Below are 14,602 nucleotides of genomic sequence, written 5' to 3' on the forward strand. Positions count from 1 at the left end.
TTTACAATAACTAAATGTTTTTAAAATGACTAAATTATCACATCCATCTGAGCAAGTCCTTTGATCAGAGTTGTGTGCAAAAGGAATAACTTTCTTGGAATAACTTGTTCTGCTTATCATACCTTTCCCCAAAATCTTGAAGAAACTGTAGGTCAATCAGAAAACACATGTAGTTGTCTTACTCCAATAACTGCCTTAATTTAGTTCAAACTTAAATTTTAGACACAATGGCGTGTTTAGTTTCCTCACTGAAGACCTTGTAGGATCTGTCCCTTCAGGGTGCTTTAAAGTGTTTTTCATTACATTAGGACCTTTGGTGGCTTGTGGACTCAAAACAATGTTCAAGAATGGTGTTCAGGGTTTAAGTCAAGCACACTTCTACAGGAACACAGCCTTGGAAATGACTTAAAGAAAGTAATTAAAATGTGTGATGTAGTGAAATTGTTTCCTCATTCACTCATAGGATGGGTCGTACTTTCCAGTATGAATGCATAGATTAAAATTGCAAATTTCACAATGCTCGACATCTCCGTTATAGGAATTTCCAGTTTTTGTCATGCTGGTGCGAAAACGTGTGTCGGCACATCCTGAAGGACAGCGCAGCTGTGAGCTGAGCTTTCATGTCTTCTTCCTACTTAGACAGATGCTGCAAGCTGCAACAAGATCCCATTCTCTCCTCCTGAGAGACAGAGGAGAGAAACCCTCCGCTGCTAAACCTTCTGGTGGTTGGATTCAAATTATAAATGCCAGTGCAGAATGGTTTTTAGTGCATATTTAGGATTAATCTGATTCATTCATTCGTCAGCCTTGAAAATGTTCAAATGAAAAAAAAACTGCTTTGAAATCCTGGGAGTTTTATTTAAAAGCCATCCACAAGAGCATTTCAGGGACATTTAATAAAGAGTAGACACAAATGACGTGATAATACCACTGTACGCCTTTTAAAATTCACAAGCACAGAATATGATTTTTTTTTTTAAATGCAGCATGCAACTTCTAATAAGTGTGCAACATCCATATTCCAATGAAAAAACACAACACATGTAGACACAGTGTAGTAATGCAGTAAACTGTTTCTATCAAACATACTAGCTCATTATGGAAAAAACAGATTGACTGTTTTGACAGACAGAAAGGAAAGCATGATGGTGTCCTCTGAACACAAGTGTACTGCAATGAAAGAAAGCAGAGAAACAGATAATATATCCAGCTGTCAAAAATGCCTTCCTTTTCCTATTTCCTATTCGTGTTAGAGAGCCTCAGTGGGTATTTGCTGAAGGTGACAAGCTTTGGATGCAACAGACAACCAAACCACTTCTATCAGTTCAAGACAATGCTACAAGAGGAAGTCATTTGTCTCCTGATGTGATGCATTCCAGTTTACGGAGTCTTGTGCACTGCACCGAGACCAAGGCATAGAGGCAGCCATTCAACCTGATTACGGTGATAACATTGGTTTTGGCACTTAGGGATTGGAGGTAAAATAGACAAAGTGGCAACAGGAAGTGCTGGATAGGTAAGAAGTCAAACTGGGGGAAAGAGCCTGGAGTTTCGCGTTCAGAAACGAGCACGGATTCTGTCGAATGGATCTGTCTCCCACATCTTGGGATCCCAAGCCTGGAACCAGCCAGTGAAAGTTGGAGGCTCTGCTCCCTGTTTGATGGTGGTGATGGGAAGTCCACTGCGACCAGACGGGTCTGAGTCTACATAGTCTTTTGCTGCATGAGAAGAAGTAGATAGAAGAAGGGATAGGTCGAGAGACAGGAATATGAGACAACGGGAGAACGTTTAAAAATCTGACAGCATCATTTTGCAGACAACAGAATTTGAATGAAGGAAATATAAACATGCATTAGCTGATTTTTTTGTGTGCATGGTTGTACACAAATCAATCTGTTATGTTTTCTGACAGAAAGAATCTGAAGCAAGGCAGTACAATCTGAATGACACATTTCTTCCTTTAGTGCAACCAACCTATTTTGGGAGCGCCCTTCCTCTCCTCTGCATTGGCCTCGTTGCCAACCCAAAGGAAGATCTACAGGGAGGAGAGACATACTCACAGTCATTCAGAGGGTCTACAACTAGTTTTATGAGCAGGTCATAAAAATCAAAACTCAGAGCTCATCTTACCTGGTCCCAGGTATCCAGGATCATGACGTCATCAGTGGCAAGATCTGACTGAGTGAAGTCTCCTGGTACCTCTTCAACCTGAGAGAGAGTGCAGAAGAAAACTCAGACTGGCTGTCTGTCGGTTTGTGGGTATTGAATGTCACTATTCAGATTGCACTGTATTAACTTGGTACTACTCAGTTGATTGTATATATATATAATAACATGTCCCACGTCTTTTACTTTACATGTAAGCCCTGATGAGAAAAACAAATCCTCTCATCATTTCACTCTGTGACCTACAATGAGTCTTCCAGTCTTGTTGGAGCAGCCGAACAGACGTGGAGGTTTGACCATGTTCTGCAGACTCTTGGAGGTCTGGTATTCCTTCTTGCCGCCAAGAGCAGACCAGAAATCAGCTGGGAGGAAAGAAAACACAACAGCAATCAGTTACAAGCAGTTTGTCCCATATTCGCTGCTTTGTTTGTTTGAACAGGAAGTAAATCACATCCTCTTTGGGGCAGTCAGCAACAAGATGCATCATCATTTCAAGGCTGATCTAAACCAGACCACGAATGCACCAGTTGTATTTTATCAGGCCAGTCATTGTCACTGGTTTGAAAAGCTAGATGTGCGTGACAAGATGCAGCATGTAGCAACATGACATGGCTGTGCAGCAGTTAGGGCCGTTCACTTTAACTTTTAGACAGTATTTTCATTGTGACAATCAGTGCCAATCAAACAATAAAACAGGGTTGAGCTGCTTTTAACCCTCAACATTATGTCAAAATTAGACTAGTGACCTAATATAACTATTTTACATTTAACTCACTTTAAATCACTGCACATCCATTAACCCATTAGGCCAATGAGTATAATGTTCACACAGATTGATGATGCATACTCCTGATCATACCAGCATTATCTACAATACAACCAACAATTTCACCTTTGGCAGATCAATAACAGAAATCCCTCCTGAGTGATAGTTCCCAGTTTCTTTTCATGGGGGATAAGTATTGAGTAACAACCTTTCTAAGCAAATAATTTGTTGTGTTACATATAGCATATCGGTCCTCAGAGGACACCCACCTGGCTCTTTGCCCTCTGACACAGGGCTGGCACTGCCACCCAGGAAGCCCACCACATGTTTGGTAGCCTCCATCTCCTCATCACTGGCACCCACTCCCCGCCACACAAACATGGCGCTCGGGGATTTCAGCACAAACGCATCGTTGGTGTTCAGATTGGATGCAGTGGCCTCGACCTGAAGAAACGCATGCAAACCAGGTGAGAGGTGAAAATCAGACATCTCTGCACCATGTCAAGTTCCCGGGGACGCGTGTGCATGCAGCTCACCTCTACAGCCCGGGTGGCACGGGAAGAGCTCTGTCGGATGTGGAAGAGGCGAGTGCTGCTGGTCTGTGACTGTCCACCTTTGCGTGACGTTCCTCCGCTGTGGATGATCATGGGTTTGCCCTGGAACAGGCTCATCAGGTGCGGAGGCTCCTGACCCTGAGTCACTCTCACCTGTGGATGAAGCCATTAAGAAACTTCACCATGAAGGCTGATGGCTCTTATCACTCTTCTAGTTAACAGGCATTTTTACATGAATACGTAAATATAAATGATGTAGCAAATGAGGCGCTAGCTCTTTAACTGTAAATTATGTATACCTTACATTTCTTCAGACCATTACTGAATGATCGGCACAGCTTACAATATTCCTACCGTACCAAACCATTTGGTTTCAATTAAGATCTGAAAATCAATTAGCAGCCTCACATCTGCATTACTTTTCGTCAGTGTAATTTTATCATTGCATGCTAATGCAGTTTGAGTCAAGACTTGTTTGGAGAACTTTGACCCAAATGAATGCACATGTGATATTCACTGTGATGGATTACACAACTAAGTCAAATTTCAAGACTGCTGGACTTTCATACAGTAACATACAGAATTCAACAGAAACCAGTGGATTACCTGATATGTAAGAAAAGGAACATCAAAGTTTCACAGTAGCGTGCTTTGCAAATGATTACTCATTAAGTATTGTGTGTTTTCCACTTGTATGGTTCTTTAAAGGAAAATGTGGAAAATAAGCTTCACATTTATCACTGACTCAGAGTCAGGTTTTATCCATGTTTTGATGTTAACATTACAGAGAAAGTGGATAAGCGCCTCCTTAAGTTACTCATCCAGCTGTGAGTTCTTCAGTGGGCGATGATCATTTGTTGGTCAACTCTAATATGGCCACGAAGATGTTGACGCTATGTGGTAAGTGCGGAAGTGCTGCAGTTTGAGTTGCATTGAATCACAACAAAAATTACAGTAACACTGCCCTCTGCTGGTCGTCCAGGGTTGTTTGTTTTTCATAGCAGAAGAGTGAGGTTACAACATTACATGTTATAACAAAAGATTCAGGCTAGTTCTCAATTTTGACACTTAAACTGCAACTTCTTACCCAATTTCCGCAAATCTTCACATATTTAGAGAACTCAGGCAACTGTGACTTTGTCTATTCATATCAGCCTCTAGGAAGAGAGCTTAACGTAATTACTTCTAAATACTAAATGATCTGGTTTAATATTGCAGATTATTAAGGGACTGAAGAGACTTGTTTTTTCACATAATGAAAAGGTGAGCAGTGTGTCGGAGTCAAGCGCTAACCTGAACTGGGGATCCTCCCATTGAGTCATCCAGCTTCACTGTGAGGAATGCTGAGGCTGCCAATTCATCCTGTGTGCACTTCAGCCCCTGCCTGACACAGTAACACGCACACACACACACACACACACACTGGATGATTTTCCTGGAAGCAGGTCATTTACTGGTGCAGACTAGGTGTGGTGGGGTAATTCGCATGCACACTCCTCTACAGCTTGTAACTCATACTGTATTAGACAAACATGTTTGTATAAATATTTCTTTTGACCCACCAGGTGTATATGATGTGTTGCTCCCGGCCTCCCTGTCTGTAGCTGTAGAGGATGAGGTAACAGTCTCCACCATAGAAGTGGCCATAGGAGGAGGGATCCACAGGCACATCTTTACCGTTCTCCACTCGCCAGATCTTAAAGCAAGACTACAACCATTTTACACAACTCACCACCACAACACTGTTTTTCCCATGCCATGTTTCCCCCCTTTTTTTTTTAACACACTCATACCTGGACTTTGCCCTTGCCATCATCCACCATGCCGTGCTGAGCTGCCATGACTTTGTTTGAGTGCAGGGTGGAGGCATCGAACGGCACCTGTTCCACTTTGGCTATGCGGCCGATGGTGAAGGCTTTGCTGGGGCCTGTAGTCTCGTCCTTGTCCCTCCAGTCGCTGAAGAACTGCTTGAACAGAGTTGTCTCGGCTCCTGCAGGAAGAACCTGGATCTACAAGGGAAACAGGGATTTTAGCTTGATGAACTTCTTTAAGTGTGACATGGAATTACATGTGTGATATTTTTTGCCATAATATTTTTGCCGTCCTCTGAGTGTAAAGTTGCTGTAACCTTTTTCTGATAGCGTTATTAAGTACATGTCAGCTTTACCTGTGTCTTGTTGGAGTATCCCTTGTCTTTGATGAACTGCTGACCTGCGGACATGGCTGCTTTACGCTCTGACATGTTGGCCTTGGGACCTGGTTGAAGCCAAACGAGGAGGACATGGTGAAAAGGCCATAATTCTCAAAAACGTGATGTGATCTGATTTGAGAGAGAACCTATGTCATAAACTAGCTTATAAATATTAAATATTAAAAGGGGTTTGTCTGGGCAGGTTTATAGTGGCATTATTAGCTGCAGATGCTTCACAGAATATATCATATGACACCTCCAGGGGGCTCAAAAACTTTCCGGCCTGGTCTCAACCTTGACAAGAATTATTGTAGATTTCATTTTAGCTCAACATTACTGAAAGTAAATTGTGTATAAGTGATTGCGATGGTATCGCAGCCAGAATTTTAAAATATCAGAGTGAGTCAGGGACAGAACAGCTGTTTTTCATGTGTTTAGCTTGGAGGCACAACTACTTGTGGACACACATTTTCCACATAAATTCTTATTAATTTGTGGAGAAGAAATAGCTGTGAGGACACGGGGAGAAAACTAAAAGCTAGTGTTCTGAGTTCGTTCAACACTATTTTCTGGTGTGTTATGTAGTCTCTGATGTTGTCGGCACCTTTCCATACAAAGATGTTCCTGTCCACCCCGTTGTCCAGGATGTAGCACTCCTCAGGAGACAACATGGCCTGTTTGAAGGGACTGGATGGAGCCACAGCTGACACCTTCATCGAACCAGATGCATCAGAGATCTACAAAGCAGAGGAACAGCATCAGCTACCAGCTCGGGTCTGAAAGACTCATTTTTATTTCATTTATACAGTAAATGCATTTTGGATGTAGTGGTATAGATTAAGTAAAATGAGCTACATACAAGGACTCACAGTGTGTGAAAACATGCTGTTTTCTTTATTGTATGCACTTATAAATCCTGTGATTTTTTTACCCAGAAAATTATATTATCATAAATTGACAGATAATTGAAATACAGTATTTTTACAATATGTTTACAGTTCTTGAGACCTTTGTCCTGGCTTTTTTATTAAAGTTTTGGTCTTCAAATTTAAACCAGAACTACAAGAATGCAGCACAATCTTTTATATGAATTACAAATTCAGCACTTGTGTTACTCACCATGTAGAGGGCACCCTTCTTCCTGTTGGAGGTGTCCACCTTGTCATCATCAGGAGTACTGGGGGCAATGGCGGATTTAGGACCCAGAGCCTATACAACAGCCAGAGGAGTTAATTATTGTGTTCATCTTTTTGCCATAATTATCACTTATGCTTCAAATTATCATTATGTGTTTTCATTGACAGATAAAGCAGCCAGCAGTCTCGATGGTGGTTCGCTTTGTAGACTATATTTTACAGCTTTTATCAGATTAAAAATTAATGCTGATGAATATAAAACATACTCTATAAAGCCCCCTTCCTTCCTCTCTCTCCTCATTAAGCCTCTCTGGAGTTCACCCTCCTCTCTTGTTGTAAAGAAAGTGTTTACAATGCCGCCTTAGTTGGCACAGAGTTGGCACATGCACAGCACGTTACAAAGGACAGCATTGTGACCACTTATTCCCACGCTGACCAACTCGCTGGCCATTAAATGCACTTATAGATTCTGCTCACAAGCGACCACCTGTAGGCTGTAAACCTCAGCGAGTGGATATTCATCCGGAGACGGAGAGAAAACGAGGAATGTGTACGTGATTGCGTATCACCTCTATGACTGCTGCTGGCTCTTCTCCCTCCTCCACCATGTGCAGTTTGGCTCTGCCGTTTCTCTCATTATCTCTGATGTCGATGGAGACCTCAGAGGCCTTCAGCCTCTCGAACCGGTTACACTCACTGCCACACCACTGATAGACGTCCTGCAGGAGCGGAAAGGACAGGAAAGAGATATTAAAGATTTAAGTCCAGGATCATTTGGTGACAAACGCTGGTTTATGGTGGTAACAGCAAGTAAGGTTTAATACATCAACTCTCAGAATTCAGGGGCAGTAAATACTCAAGGGCAGCCATTTTGTCAACTAGATAGCAACGGTCACAGTTTACAGTGCAGCCAAACAAATTCTGCATTTTTAAGAAAGAAGAAACTCATTACTTGTCCTCTGTCCGTCACATGTGCAACCGCGAGGTGAAATTACAAACAGTAATGCTGGAGCACATGAGCTTTGACATATGTTGAGTGTTAGCGATGTACGGGACACGGAATAGTCACCCACACAGAAACACACCCTCACCAACACACATTAAATAACAGATCTCACCTTTCCCAGGTCAATAATAAAGCAGTCGCCCTTGTTGAAGCTGCCCCAGGACAGGTCCACTTCTGTTGCTCTGATGGCCCTCCGACCCTTGACGTGCAGCAGGCGCTTCACGTTCATGTCATTGGTCACCACATGCTGAAAACCTGAGGCCACACCCCCTTTCTGAAACAAATAATAATAATTCAGGTGATGAAAACTTTCCTGAAGTCCCAGCTTCATTTAAAGTGTGTACATGAGCATAGTTCAGGGAAGAAAAAGTCACTACATCATGTGCACAGTTTTAGTTCTCAACAGTCACAAATACAATACTGAGAGGTTTGAAACTTGATGCATGGAGTCAGATGATTTCATGAGATGCAGAGCTTGCTGCATGGTGAGGATGAAATGAGTTTTACACAATACCGTAAAACCTCAAAGGACAAAAGGCTCTATATTCTACTGCCAAATAATGAGATAAGCTTACAATAAATCACAGCTACGCAGCCAATAAACCTTATCAAATGGATGAAATGAAACTAACATGATGCCTGCCTCTGGACAGAAGGAGGATCATGTACCTGGGAGGCTGGATTGTCTCGTAATGTGCCGTCCTTTGTGAAGCCATTAAACAAAACAGGTATTTACAAGACATGCAAATTAAATACTGCAAATGAGCAACAGACACTTTTTGTGCTGGACAAAAGTTTGATAGATGATGTTTGCTGAGTATTCAACATGTAGAAAACTAAAGCAAACAAACCCCTCTAAGGTCATGAGAAAAAAAACCAGGGGCTTCCTATTTCTTATAATGGCCTCTGAAGCTTTAGCTTTTACCCACATAGTCTTGTTAGCATCCTGGGGAGTGGCTATCTAGACCTCAAAATGGAGACCACATTCATGCTTCTCGTTTTTGTGCCTTTCTCAAGAGAGAGGCAGTAAAACTTTCCATGGCAACAATGCAAGCACTGTTTATTCTAATGGAAGGACTTTTTCCCCAAAAGCGGAGTTACCAAAACTATGAAGAGATAATGAGGTTTAGTTCTGTTCCTCACTGTTCCTCTGAAGATCACTGTGTGAGCCTGTGTGTGTGTGTGTGTGTGTGTGTGTGTGTGTGTGTGTGTGTGTGTGTGTGTGTGTGTGTGTGTGTGTGTGTGTGTGTGTGTGTGTGTGTGTGTGTGGACTGTGTATCTGCACATGTGCAAAGCAGAGTTTCCACCCTACAACTTTGCAAAAGTAGTAAACAAGTCTGGGTTAATTACACCCAACGAGAGCCAGGAGGGGGTTTGGATGGTATGCATGGAAATGAGAAACAGACGCCTGGTAAAAGTGGCTTAGCTTTTGTCTTTTCAAATGTCTTCCTTTGCGCAGGCTGGTCGACTTGGTTACAGTCTCAGTCAGTCAAAGCCAGACACACCCTGGGATGTAAATAGCAAAAAGGGAATGTTGTGTCTCCTCTGAACTTCAGACTCATCAGATTAACTGCATAGCAAAGTTCACGGGATTCTGACAATCATTAAACCCTGCGGATATATTTAGGTCAAAGAAAGTTTCAGAGACAGATTCTTGTCCCATCTGTTTTTAGTCATCACTGTTAATGCTGTAAGAAATATAACATTTTCATTGCTAACTTTATATTTGCTAAAGTAATGGGTTGTTCCTTATCTATGCAGTCATTAATCTAGATCTATCTATATAATCTATTCTTTAAAAGAGTGATTTTCCCTTCTTAAACATTTTCATTTGAATAATTGTTTGAGGCACAGAGACATAAAACTGTACACTGTTTCAAAAGAAAGCAGACTAAGAGTCTACAGCCTGCTGCTAGCGGCTCTGTATAGTTGTAATTAGGCACAGCACGGCTTCAATTAAAAGGATGACGCTCGACGCAGCGACGCTCACAATGAATGCTAACATGCTCATGTTGTGGCGATAATGTTAAGTATGCTCACTATCTTAGTTTAGCAGGTTAGCATGCTAATTTCAGCTAATACAAAGCACAGTTGAGGCTGATGCGCATGTCATTATTATTTAGTCATTAACCAAAGTAGTAACCAAAGTACACCATTACTGCAAAGCTGTCTCTGCTATACAATGAAACTCACCTGATACTTGATGCCTGACCTGAAGTACCCCAGAAAGGTGTTGGATTCATGGTTCTGCACCTCCCTGTACTGCACTGGTCCACCACCCAGGAAGTCATCCAGCTGTGTGGCAAAGATGGCCGCTGATCCACTCTCATCCTGTGAACACTCGTCCCCTGCAGAGACGAGATATCTGTACTCAAATAGCTGTTTTCTATTAAATCCTTTAAGTGTTTCACATCGATGCCCGAGGATCAAGTTTCTCTCAAATGCATTAATTTCTTTGACTTAGCAGAGCAAACTGCAGCACTTTAGTTTCTGCTGTGATCTTAAGGGACCTTTGAGTCAAGACCAGAGTCATTGAATCACATCAACCACATCTGCAGCAGAGCCGCTTCGTATCCTGCTATTACTGTCGGATGGCACACAACATGGATAAAACTATTTCATAATTTCACATGACTAACATCAATCCCAGACAGAGGGATTAATTATGCTCGCATGTTATTTCTAGTCTAACATCTTCCAGATGGTTGCACTGGGAACTAAAAGGCCTGTGTGTCTGTGTGCTGGCACAGGAAGAGAACTGGCAGGGAACAGCACAAACATGCAGGGACCAGTGCCTGGTGCTTGTGGCCTGCAGAGGTATTCTATGTGTGAGTCATGCAGCGGTTTAGTTCAGGCCTCTGATTTTTTCTTATGTAACTGAAAATTTACGGAGCATGAGAAAAAGATTTTGTGTTACATTTAGGATTTCACGTAGTTAAAGTTGTATGTCACAGCGTGCTCTGTTGAGGCCTGACCTGCGGGACGCATGAGGAGAGGAATTTCACAAACTAGTATGACTTTTAGAGAACAAAGAATTCACCGACTCATACAGCAGAGGATGTTTAAGCACTGAGATCAGATGCATAATCTGATCAGCTTTAACTTCAAAAACCTCAGGAAGTTTCACTTACTCTCTAGTCTTAGTGTGTGTGTGTACGGGTCTAAGTATCAAAATGCATGACTGTTTAAACTTGTGCCACGTATGTGTATGTGTATCAACTTTGGAGGAAGCAACTGTTTCACTTTAGTTCGTAACTGTAACTTCAGTAAGGGGCTGAGCCCAATACTGTACTTTTACCCACTTCAGCAGCCAATATTTCATTAGCAATTAAATAAGAGGGATTTTCTTTGGTCAGCTCACATATAACATAAACTAAACCAAAACCTCTCTACTCAGAAACGTAAAACAAGTGGTGAAACCATAAAATGATGATTGTAAAGCAATAAAACCCTCCATAAAATGACAAAATAACAGGAAAAAAGACAAGCAATAGTATTTGGGGAACATCCTGCTGTGAAATGGCTTCCGCTCCCAAATGTGTTGTTAAAAACAAAATGCAAGACCGGTTCCTGTTTTGAAAACAGTAATGAAAACATACTTTTCATCAGGTAAATCAGACCACACCAGATAAAGAGCAAGCAATAATACTTTGAATCCTAAGTTGCTAAGAGTGTGTTGAGCAGTCTGCCATGTTACTGCAAGACACTGAAGTGTGTGTCCATGTCTTACCCAGCCACATGTGAATGTTGTACGAAGGTGCTGCGGTGGTGAAGAGCAGCAGGTAAGCATCCCCGGTGTAAAAGCTGCCGTGCAGGGACTTGGGAACCGGCTTCAGGTCCATGTTCTCGATACGCCACACCTGCAGCCCCGGCTCCTTCCCCGCACCCACAAACTCTTTATGGGAAACCATGATGGCTCTGAGAGAGAGGAGGGGATGACAGGCTGTGAGAGGGAAGGTAAGAAATATGGAGATGCTTATAAACACGAGGGGGTCAGCGGGAGACAGGGAGGGGTTTTTAAGTTTTAAAGCTTAACCCAAACCTAGGACACAAAGGAGGCCAGAGAGATGCGGCAACGTATATGAGGAAGTTATTTTGTCGTATCAACATGGTGACATCTTTCCAGTAACAGCTATTGTTTTTATATAGTTGTGGGTAACAGCTGAGACAAACTAACCCTGTGGTTAATAATAGGTGTTATCTTGACAAGAAGCAAACATATTTACCTCGTGCCATATATAGGCATTCAGCGTATAGTCCAAACCAGACAAACTAGTTCTTTAAACTACCAATTACTCATCCACTGCAGCTGTCACATCTGTAGATTGTTCACATGCATTAACCACTGTGGTGATTCCTTTACAATAATTATATCTGACACTTATTGTAGGCCGCTGACAGCTGGTGTGGGGACATATTTAAGTTTTCACATAAACTGGTGGAGTTTTAAACTTTTATGGATTGGGAAAATTCTTCTACTTCTTGTGCCTATAATTATATCCTCTCAAAAGTTAAAACAGGGTTGATTTTCATGAATGGTTTGGAGATTTGTGGATTTCAATTTCCTGAAAATTGAACAACATCTGAAATAAAGTCTGTTTTTAATAGTGAAAGCAGACTGCAGCAGGGACTTTGTTCCATTATCAGTACGTATTTGATCATTAAATTATACCTGTGCCAAGATAATAACTGCACACCTAGGTATCAATAAAGCATAGTATGCATGATCCAACTTTCACTCACACACTGTTATGGTTGATATGAAGTGAAAACAAAACTTGATGTTACTGAACAACTAGTTTATGAGCAGATTGCTTCAATAAAACAAACTGCTGCACAGTTTAACTCTTTAACATCACAAAACCTCACATTCGGAGAAACACAAAGTTTGCTTCAAAAACTTTACATAGTGATGAGAGTAGTGAATCTTTACCCCACCAAGGATGCCAGATTATACAGATTACTGTTTTCCCCGATTACACAAGAGCCAGATTACAAGACGGGATGGCAGCAGGATTATTGCTGCAGTGAGGCTGACGTCGACTGTGATCACACAACCCTGACAATGTCCACTTCCTCACTACTGTAACACACAAGAGCTTGCACTCCATATACTTTACCCTCTGATCCACATACTGTAACTATACCCTACCCCTGCTTATTTGTGCATGACGTATTATTCATAGTTATATATTAAAGGGTTAGATCATACCCGACACACCAAGCAGAGATAAAACAAACAATCATCACCATCATCTGATGGAATAATTATTATTACTGTGGAGTTTGTTCAGCTGGGGGTTAAATGTTGCTCATGTTTCAGTGCAGAGAGAAATACACAGTTGACTTCCTGTAACAGGCCGATCAATAAATGCTGCATCATGGACAAACTACTTAAGACCACTTGTGGCCATTAATGTCTGGAAGCAGCTGGACTGGTAATAACAGTGATGTGACATAATACTGAACATAATACTGCGAGTCTATGGGGATCAGTGCAGAGATGTGTGTTGAGAAGAGCATCTCTAATGAAGGGACTTCTGCTACTTATTCTTCTTCTGCTGACTGATCAGACTGGACACTTAGATAAAAACAAGCAGAACAGAATCCAGGATCCATTCCTGTTATTTCCATATTAAGTTAAGCCTACATTTATTTCTCTTGGCAGACCCATCTCTTTTTTCTTTTCTTTTCTTTTCTTTTTTTTTTTGATTATTACATAACATCCAAACTACTACTTCCTACACTACACTAGTTTTTTACGCTCCGTTTCATTATCAAAGGAGAAGAGTATTTCCCCAATAGCCCTACATAATAAACAATGCAGTTTGTTCCTATAATAAACCTAAACGTCCAGCCGTGTAGTTCTGTTTTCCGTCCATTCATTGGCTGCGGAGAAGCTCAGCGACTCAAAAGAAGAAGCGAAATGTACGGAGACTCTCAACATCTGGAAATGAAATCACTTCAAACTTTACAACCGTGTCCTAGACTGGCCACAAAATCCCCAACAACACATCTACTCAGGTAACAGGAACAGCACGTACTGTGCAGCCTCGATGTAAGAAGTCCTGCACGATTTTAAAGCTCTGACAGATATATCAAAGCCCAGAAAGTCACATAAAGGAGGATGCATGTTGTTTGGAAGAGGTGAACTCACAGTTTGGGAGATGAACCACACAGGAGAGAGAGGAGCAGGACCGCTGGTGGAGTCTGTAGATGTGGAAGTGAGCCGGGTATGGAGCGTTTTGTATGTTTTAATGTGTAGATGAACAGAAGGAGGAGGAGGAGGAGGAGGGGGAGCAGAAGGAGGAGGGAGTGTTCAGGCTGTCCGTGGGTCTCTCTGAGGGAGCAGTGATTGGTGGACACGAGCCGCAAAGATGGAGATGCGCCTGTCAGCCTGTGTGCAGCCACAGAGCATTTATTTAACTACCTGCGTTCAAACTGTGTTGCAACGATTCAGGGACTCAAGTGGTTTTAAACAGTTTTCTTCAGTCTTTCTTCTTCAGTGTCTGTGAACATGACTCCGCTCCTTCTTATTTGCAGTGCAGATTATAAAGTGTTCAGAGAGGGGAGGGACAAAGTTTATCAAGTCATGGTTCACGAAGTAGCAGTTAAATCAACAGTTCGTCTGTTTGCCTTTGGCTTAGAGGAAAACTGCGACTGAAAGAAATGACAGCAAGGAAAAGGTGGCTCCCTCCCTTTAATTTCCTGGAATGTAGCACCAACAGGATTTAAATGGAAGTAGGGAGCACATGTTACTAGTTACATAGAAAAGTGATTTCT

The 14,602-nt window shown here is 41.9% G+C and overlaps 1 protein-coding gene across 3 annotated transcripts; it reads right to left on the bottom strand.

Annotated features, from left to right (window-relative positions):
• Positions 1–837: 837 nt before the first annotated feature.
• scinlb (scinderin like b) lies at positions 838–14,119 on the bottom strand. 3 transcript variants are annotated; one of them, XM_056392096.1, is made up of 17 exons: positions 13,977–14,119; positions 11,550–11,737; positions 10,013–10,167; positions 7,932–8,093; positions 7,383–7,532; positions 6,797–6,886; positions 6,282–6,414; positions 5,654–5,742; positions 5,280–5,495; positions 5,049–5,182; positions 4,780–4,870; positions 3,469–3,639; positions 3,202–3,376; positions 2,413–2,528; positions 2,131–2,208; positions 1,975–2,035; positions 838–1,718 (listed from the first exon to the last, which is right to left on the bottom strand). In XM_056392096.1, the coding sequence occupies exons 2-17, from the start codon at positions 11,728–11,730 to the stop codon at positions 1,558–1,560; spliced, it is 2,163 nt and encodes a 720-aa protein (XP_056248071.1). In that variant the 5' UTR covers positions 11,731–11,737; positions 13,977–14,119; the 3' UTR covers positions 838–1,557. The 3 variants fall into 3 exon arrangements, with proteins under 3 accessions (XP_056248071.1, XP_056248069.1, XP_056248070.1); XM_056392094.1 differs by having other exon boundaries at positions 5,049–5,194; XM_056392095.1 differs by having other exon boundaries at positions 5,049–5,194; positions 11,550–11,762; positions 13,977–14,079.
• Positions 14,120–14,602: the final 483 nt, after the last annotated feature.

Source organism: Seriola aureovittata, chromosome 12, assembly GCF_021018895.1.
Source record: "Seriola aureovittata isolate HTS-2021-v1 ecotype China chromosome 12, ASM2101889v1, whole genome shotgun sequence".
NCBI classification, from domain to species: domain Eukaryota; kingdom Metazoa; phylum Chordata; class Actinopteri; order Carangiformes; family Carangidae; genus Seriola; species Seriola aureovittata.